At 37.0% G+C, this 9582-nt stretch overlaps 1 protein-coding gene across 1 annotated transcript in view; it reads right to left on the bottom strand.

The window, feature by feature from the left end:
- Window positions 1-2381, bottom strand: part of LOC135195339 (uncharacterized) — an 18499-nt gene extending 16118 nt beyond the window's left edge. Inside the window, exon 1 of the mRNA XM_064221597.1 lies at window positions 2244-2381. Within this exon, the coding sequence (XP_064077667.1) occupies window positions 2244-2381 (138 nt within the window). The remainder of the gene's footprint in view (window positions 1-2243) is intronic.
- Window positions 2382-9582: the final 7201 nt, after the last annotated feature.

Genomic DNA, 9582 nt, shown 5'->3' with positions numbered 1-9582 from the left:
ACAAGTACAGCATTTGCGCTTCTCTGGACCCAAGCCAAGTCAATCAAACCCAGAAACGAACCTGTATATAGGGAAGAGATCAGAGGTCAAGAAGCAGTGGTATTGGGCAGACCTCTATTGAAAGCAAACTCCTTGCCGAGCGGGCAACCCGCTAGCCACCCACAGAGATCCTCTCTGTTTAGTGTTGATTGAACCAGTGCTGCACTTAAGCCAAACATTGATGTCCTTATTGACGAAACTTCCAATTGGCTTTACATTCAAGTCTCCTTGTTCCAGGAATTCAAGTACTGTGTGGTAATGGAAAGTTATTTCAGCAACACCTCCAACTGTATTTCCCCACTGTTTCATATCCCGCCCTTGTAATTATCTTAAAGGTCTTAACAAATCTATGTTAACATTACTTGTGTTAAATTGCTCATAAGTATCAATCCTAGTTTGCACAATATTTTATCTTGGATGACTCCTCTCACAGCCTTTAGCACTCTAAGTAAACGATTACGCATCGCTGTAACAACTTGAAGTGATTGTGTGCATTTCTATATTGCAGAAGAGGTGCATGTACCACTGAGTCACTCTACTGTCCCACATTGCCTCCCCGTCATCCATAACTTTGAGAAGATTTCCTCAGGACAAAATCTGTACAATTATGGCATTTTACTTATTTATATAGTGTAATCTTTTGTGGGGTTCTATCAGAGTAAAATCTGTATGTTTGTGACACCAATGCTTTGTCAGTTAACAAAGACTCATTGCCAAGGAGCCAGTGCTTAGAACTCCCTTTTATGTAATTATAGTCAATTAACGTTGACATTGATTTTCTCTTAAAGTCCTCAATTATGTTAAACTTTTAGACATCTTTTTCTTTTTTACGGATGTTGGCCATATATTGAATGCAGCCATAACTTAGGTAAGAGAGTACCTTCTTTGCAAGTCAGAATACGTAAAGTGGCGATATTGCCAGGATTCCTGCAATTGCAATTTGTAATATCTTTCAGCAAGATTAGCAGAATAATCAGGAATTGCTAGCTGAAAGTGGAATATTAAGACGAACCAATTAACGAAAAAATCCTCTTACATTCTATGGGCACAGAGGTACACACTGTAAGTATGTTTTCTTTGATTTCATATTTCATATTAACATTTATGTCCTGGAATCTTGGCATAAATCACACACTGGCAAAGACTGCAGGTCTTAACTGGCTAAGAATTAGCCAGGAAGTGCAGTGATAAAAGTGAAGAATCTCAGGAAAATTGTGCAAATCCCCAGTGAATTTGTGAAGGGCTCTTAGCTAGGAAAGACACAAATGGCAGCCCATCACAACTCTTTCCCGTTCTCAGTCATTCATTGCAGACACTCACTCTCGCTTTCAGTCCCTTGGTAACCAAAAAAACCAATATGCTGTTAAAGTCTGTGTTCATCTTGCATATTCCTAGTTGGTTCACCTTAGCATTCACAGTCAACATCATACTTGAATTCGTATCTGAACTTTGAGCATGAATTAAACATGTATGTATACACTCATACATTAACTCATTCAGAAACAATCATGTTTATATTCCTGATGCCTTTATACAGCGGTGTGTTGGTCTTTGAGACAAAAATCATTTTGCACTCATACAGCAGTCATCTTCGCCTGCTTGTCATAAAAACACCATTTTTTAAGCTTGACAGCTGTCAGCTACCATTAACTATCAAAACAATATAAATTCATGCACGCTTTCACTATCATAAGGTCATTCTAAATCTTATTTCTTTACCCGATGAGGGAACTTTTAACTTTAAATTTATCTCTAAAATTAGTGTATCATTCATTCATTCCTCATAGCTAAGTCTGTGAATAATTATATTTGTCCTAAGTGAATATTGAATTGTAAAGCTATTACACATTTGCCTCATTTGTGACTTGGGTTGTGTTATCACCAATCTGCACCTTAAGTACTACCCACCAGTGCGTAGATACTGCATTACCGGCACAAAGGTTTCACAGCTACTTCCGGGCTTGCAGATTTTGCACTCGTGTCCCAAGTGCACCGTGTATCCACGCCCCATCCACACCATGAGTGCCACAAATTTAGCCCTTTGGGCACCTTTCACCAAAGTGCAAAAACCACAAACATTGCTCTTGTGCATAAAAGCCCGCAACCAGCAACATTCCCCTTGAACGCCACCTACTCGCTCTAAGGAAGCTCCTTGTGCCACCCCTTTTAGTAGGAAGCACTGCCCTGTATTCGTAGGCGCTCACCTGGATTACTGCAATCAGTATCCGCCCCAGTGTCACCCCAGTTCTCTGGAATGATCTCGCACTTAGTGCCAGTGCCACCTCACCAATGCGGCACTCCCATTTACTAGTGGCGCCGCCTACTGGCCCACACCATTGCATAACCACACCCTGCCCCGTGAAGAGTGTCTTCCGCTAGATCCCATCACCAGAAGAGTTATTGACTTTTCTTTCCATGGAATTGCTTGAATGGAAAAACCTAGAATCTTTGCAATGGGAAATTCAATTGTATCTATAAAACCACGAGGCATCAGTGACACGAGTACCACACCTGCCACAGTGTCACCAAGTTAACAAGGTAATCAGACACTCCTTGAAGGAGTAGTACCACTATTATCTCTGTTGCAAAGCACTTGTAACTTACTTCAGTGTGTATTAAATTATATTTCATTAGTGGCCAAGGCTGGCATCTGCTCTAACTAGGCAGAAACTGAATGCATTTTAGTTAGTTTTTTATACTTTGAATCTCGTGATTGTGCATTTTCTGTAATGATTTGAGATTAACGATAATGATAACCGAAATCTATGTCTTGCATAATTCTAATATTTGCTTAGAGACAAACATTCACATTACTCATGCTTGACTACAAATGTTTGCACACTCATAGTAAACTATAACGTAAAGTAATTTAATTTACTTATACTTGATTGCCAAATATTGCGGGTGTTGCTGAGTTAATGCTTCATACTACTCTTGATAAGTTTCATCTCACAGCAGACACCTTTAGCAACTAGAATATAACTTTAATGCACAACAGAGAGAGAGAGAGAGAGAGAGAGAGAGAGAGAGAGAGAGAGAGAGAGAGAGAGAGAGAGAGCGTTAAAAGGCTTCGGGTTTTTTGCAGACATTCACGCCCGAAAAACGTGTAAAATGTTTGTTTGTTAAGGGAGCTGCTAAGGGTATTTATGGATAATGAATACTCTTAATAAGTCTTCTGCTTTTTAACGTGTTACTTTCCAACAAGTACATATTACGGAGAATCCAGCAGCCCACAGAAGCAAGTAGGCCTCAACGGGCCACACCTAGCTCGACTTATTCATTCAATATGGCTATTGTCCATCCTTGACATCTCTCCCTCTTAACGAACCTCTCAAGTGTCCCATCTACCTGCTGGATTCGCCCCTCTGCTGAAATGCTGTCCTCTTCCAGGTAAACCGAATGACGGGGGGTATGGGACACCTGAATTGCCAAGAAGACACGAGTAATGGCATTCGCGCTCCTCTGGACCCAAGTCAAGCTAACCACCGGGAACTGGAATGCTTATAAGGAGGAGGCAGAGGTCAAGAAGCAACAATATGAGCAGACCCTTTTTCAAAAACAGACACCTTGCCGAGCGGCCAATCCTCCGGTTATCCACAGAGATTCTCTCTGTCTAATGTTGACCGAACCAGTGCCATATTAGTGCCAAATGTTGATATCCTTATTGACGATACTTTCAACTGACTCTGCATTCAAGACTCCTTGTTCCAGGAATTCAGGTACTGCATGGCATTGGAAAATTAAATTAGTTAATCAGGGGGGAGTTTAGGCAAAATACTCGACAGTATTACAGAATTACAGGGGCAGGTTTGGGAATATGAGGAAGCCTTTTAACATGTTGTAATTATCTGTTGAAGGGATCAGGGGTGACCTAGACGAGATGGTTATTTTCTTTATGGTACACACTACACTTTTACATATTTTTAGAAGAAACCGATTCATTGTTCAGTGAGGTTAAAATCCAGGCTCAAGCGGTTACAGGAGCTTCTGAAGGGCATATTACTGGTGATATTTTATCTTTAGGGGCGTTAGGAGTCTACTCTGAAGGATGCAGCTTATTACGGGGTTCAACATTAGCTTTACTGGGAGAGATTTGTACAGATACTATGGGATACTTAAAATCCGTTTGTCCGACGGAGAGTTAGTTATAGAAATCCCCATAAGTGGCAAGAACCTGTTTTTGTAGCAAATATAATTAGAATTTTTCTAGCACGTATACAGGTTCGGTAGTAACGTTGGAGGGAATAGAGACTTTGTACATTTTGGGGTGATAAATATCAATCTTCTGCTGTTGATTATAAGTTAGGGTGTGTGTTAGCTCACAAATAATAATATTTGTCATAGTAGGGTTCTTATTAAGAAACATAGACCTAGGTGGATGTGAATTCGAATGGACGCACGACAAGATAGCTTTATAACTGCATCTTCAAACTGTTTTCCGTGAAGTACCATATGGTCTCTACACAGACGTCTACGGTGATTTTTTTTGCCAAAGGTGTAGGAATATAACGCTCTGCACCAACTCGTCTACGCCGCTGCTACTAAGAGGTTTGCAACTGTTCCATGGAACCTGTCACATTATGTCTGCTTAATTTTTGGTTCTGAGTAACCCGGTATACATTCATTATGAATTCTTCCTTCAGCACCTTCATCTGTAACACTGCATGGTTGAATTGCCGGTGATGGCAGAGATAACTACTTCGCTGGCATTGGTTGAAGATAAAGAAGACTCCATTTTTATGCATGAAGTGATGCTACTAGGTGTTATGACACTGTTATCGATGATTATAGTTGATTACCTGTGTTACTGTATTTCTCAAGTATGTGAATTACTGCTGCTGCAAACGAAAACCGGCCCTGAATGTGGAGATGTCGGTGACATTCTGTGGCAGAATTAACTTATAATACACTCTGTTGGTGCCGATGGCAGCACAAGGTGGTGGATCGAGCTCCATATTAAGTATAAGATGATTCGTGACATATCAACACTTGCTATATTCAGCGATCTTGTAGATGTCTTAAATGGTTACGCAGCATTTAATCAGCGCTGTGTTAGTCACAATCTAGCATTCTCGCGCAAGAATTAGTCGGTCTATTTGAACGCTCTCGCAACAGATCATCTGTTCCGGATGCGACATCAGCATAGAAGCCTCAAGAATCCCCGTCCGTTTACGAAAACCGGATTCCGGGAGTGTTTGACCGGATATCGTGCATACGTTTGGGACGGCGAATGTGAACTTATGAAAATGTGTTTCATTAAGGCTCGAACCGCCTATTGTGAGACACGCATTTGTTTTGGGCCTTTGGTTAACGGCGAAGAGGTAACATAATTGACATTTGATGCCTTGACTTGTATTTTACTATTTCATTTATGTTTCTGAACCCTTTCTATTATTTCCACTTTTTTGATGAATGACTTTTGTTGTAGCGTCATGGAAGTTATCCTACATTTTCTTATGTTACATTTGACAGATGTATCATGGTTAGAAGCCACAGTCATGGGGTACAATGTAAAGACTGTTTTGACATCTGTCATAACCGACTATTAGACATGTTGGTTTCTAGATGGTGTATTTAGTAAATGAAGGAGAACGTGACTTTGAGTTCCCTTTCATTTTTATTCTGTTAGAAACTGGGTTTAGATAACCCATTTCTTGCTTATTTCTATTTAACCAATATTTAAATGTCCTAGTTAAAAAGAGGGTAAGAGAGAGAGAGAGAGAGAGAGAGAGAGAGAGAGAGAGAGAGAGAGAGAGAGAGAGAGAGAGAGTCTTCCCTCAGCAGTTTTTCGACTTGCCAGCATCGACTTCAGGTGAGTGTTCTCTTCCAGGACCATTAACACACACAACCATACATACATATACATACACACACACACACACACACACACACACACACACACACATATATATATATATATATATATATATATATATATATATATATATATATCCATTCAGGAAACGTCAGCCAACCTCATCAGATGGAAGAACATTTATTAACTACAGAGACGTTTCGCACATACAATGAGCATCTTCAGTCTGTTGAAATACAAAACATATACTTATCAACACTAAATAAAAGTAGGATTCTTATTATAACAAGTAAAAATTCATACAAGACTAAAATTAACTTGAAATTTACAGAGAGGATTAAAAGTTAATGACAAGTAAAACAAAAAAGGAAAAAGCATAAATCAGAAACAAATACCAAGGCGCAACCATTAGTTGAGAAGGAAGGAGGTAGAATGACTAGACTTAGGCAAGAAGTTAAAAAGTTAACTATGCCTGATAGAGCGGAGAAGATGAAGCTCCACTATTCAATGATGGAACAAGAAGTTTAATATTTAATGAATCTTGGTTGGTTAGGTAATCAGAGTCTATAACTGAACCTAAAATAGAGAAGTGTTGTTTCTTCACCTCTATCTCACAATAGATTGCGTGATTCTTGATGTTCAAGTGTTCAGGCCTACTTAATTTTTGACCCGTCCTAAAACTAAAGCCCATGTGACTACAGTATCTATCTCATCTGCAGTAGCCTCCTAGTCGAACAAACGTAAATTCCGGGACATCCTGGGCACATAAAATTGTATAGTGCGTTGGATGGCATGAACTGCTGCAGACGATCTTTGAAGCAGAAAAAAAGTCTATTTTGCTTGGGTTGTTTGATATGTTTTATATTAAGACAGGGAATTTCAACTCAATAATTCTAGTTAGGTGTTTAGAAAATTTGCTATTGTATATATATGGTATGGAGGGATCCACTAGTTTCTTTGGTACGTCTGTCATTGGAATAGGTGGTTTAAAATGCAAAGTTAAAAGTTTGTTAACAATATTAAAAAATACATCCTTAGGGTACGAGTTTCGTTGGAAGATATTAGATAAAAATTAAATTTCTTCATGGAACATATCCCTGTACGATGAATACTTTATTGCTCTATGAACCAGAGTGGAGATAGCATTAAGCTTAAAAGTCTTTTGACGAGAACTATGAAAATTATTAGATAGTCCCGTATATGTTTTCTTCCTAAATACTGAAGTGTTAAAAATTGAATGATCCTGGTAATATCAAGAAACGGTAAAGAATTACCGTTTTCGAGTTCCACGGTAAAGTTAATGTTAGGGTGTTTCAAATTAATAAACTGTAAAAATTGTGAAGCTTGCCATTCGTATCTGAAAAGGGCGAAGGTATCGTCCACATACCTTCTGTAGAACAATGATTTAAAAGAATCAGGACAAGAATTCAAAAATTTTTGTTCAAGACTAGACAAAAAAATTTGCGAACAATGGGCCCAAGGGAGAACCAATGGCCACACCATCAACCTGAGAATATAATTTATTGTTAAAAACAAAGGCTGAGTCTTCAAGGGCAAGTTCTAAAAATTGTCAGATAGAGGTTCAGTTAAAGACTGATTACCTAACCACTCTAGAGTCATTATTTATTAAACGTCTTGTTCCCTCATTGAATAGTAGAGTTTCATCTTCTCCGCTTTATCTGGCGTAGTCAACTTTTTAACTTATTGCCCAAGTCTAGTCATTCTGCCTCCTTCCTTCTCAACTAACGGTTGGTTGCGCCTTGGTATTTGTTTCTGATTTATACCTTATACTTTTTGGTTTTACTTGTCATTAACTTTTAACCCTTTCTGTAAATTTTAAGTTAATTTTAGTCTTGTATTAATTTTTACTTGGTATGATGAGAATCCTACTTTTATTTAGTGTTAATATGTATATGTTTTATGTCTCAACAGACTGAAGATGCACATTATATGTGCGAAAATTCTCTGCAGTTAATGTACTTCCTTCTGATGTAGTTGTCTGCGGTTCCCTGAATGGTTGTATATACTTAAAAAATCACAGAAGATGCACGTGACTTCATTAAATAAGCGCTTGGATTTCTGACTATCATTTTCCTGTGGTATTCGTTTATATATACATGATTTATATATATATATAATATATATATATATATATATATATATATATATATATATATATATATATATATCTATGTGTGTGTGTATGTATATTACTCGCATGAGGGTCGATCCCAGGTCTTTCAATTGAAAGACGAAAACGCTGACAACCAGGCCACAGAAGTCATTAAAGAAGCTGGAACCTAAGTACCACTGTACCTAAGGCTTTACCTGGGCAGGCTAAACAAGTTTTCCAGTAAGCCTGCTCAGGTAAAGCCTTAGGCACAGTGGCACTTAGGCTCCAGCTTCTTTTATGACTTCAATTGCCTGGTTGGCAGTGGTCTCATCTTTTAATTGAAGACCTGGGTGCGATCCTTATGTGAGTCAGAAATTTATTCTGTTCCACAAGTGATCGTGTATTGATTATTTCTTTCACACACACACATATAGTGTATATATATAAGTTATAAATAATTTAACAATCATTATCGTAATATAATTTATACTATATTATTTATATTTATATATATATTTTTCATATATATCATATTATTAAATATATATTTTATATATATATATATATATATATCTTTATATATATATATATATATAGATATAATTTATATATATATAAGATATATATTATATATTAGGTTATTTATATCCTTATATATATATACATATATATATATATATCTTTATATATATATATATATATATATATATATATATATATCATTTATATTTATAATAGATAGATATATATATATCAATATATATATATTATATACTATATATATATATATATATATAATATCCCAACAATATGGGGAGGAGATGAAACACAGCTGTTGATCCTTGCCAGCTATGGCTTTATTGCTAGCTAAGCCGCCTTCAGAGGAGTTGTACAAAATGGTAGAAAGTTATTATATATGCTGGCAATAAATTACATGTAAAATAAAATATTAATTGGAAAACAAGTATTTGCACCTAACAGATGTTTGTAGAGGGGTACCACCCTCATTAGCACTAGGTCAAATTTTACAGATCTTCGGAGACCAGCGCTGCCCTTATCCCAGTCTTTCAAGTACCTTCCTTATATTTTAAAGTCTTTGCTTAGTTATAAGATTAATGGATCAAGTTTATACATGACATGACTAATGTTCATGTTCTTGCTGGAACTTTCTTTACAAACTAAACTGAGTGGGGTTTCTCGCAAATGCATTATTAGAGCAAACTATCTTTTTTGCTTCTGATCAGTTGATTGTATGATTGTTTTCACTGACATGTAAAAAAAAATTCCAAAGTTCACCTGTGAATTTCTTATACACCTTTCATGCTGATCTATTCCCTTTTCCAATGTCTGGCCAGTATAAAAGTGACCACAGTAATTATATGGAATCTGGCTTGTACATCGCTTTCTAAGTTGCTGCTCATTAAGGTATGTGTAATTTGTTTAGTTGTTTAACATTCTCATCGTTTTTTACAGCTATATTTTGCAAAGGTCTCCTCTCTTTATTCGGAAAGAGATAAAAAATATATTACTCCATCAATGGAGTAGTCTAGGTAATATGAAAGTATTATCGTCTATGGACTAATGTCAGCACTAATATTATCACCTTCACAGCAGT

Source organism: Macrobrachium nipponense, chromosome 16, assembly GCF_015104395.2.
Source record: "Macrobrachium nipponense isolate FS-2020 chromosome 16, ASM1510439v2, whole genome shotgun sequence".
NCBI lineage: Eukaryota > Metazoa > Arthropoda > Malacostraca > Decapoda > Palaemonidae > Macrobrachium > Macrobrachium nipponense.
Note: the sequence above shows the minus strand (reverse complement) of the source record. Positions and strands in the feature narration are given on the sequence as shown.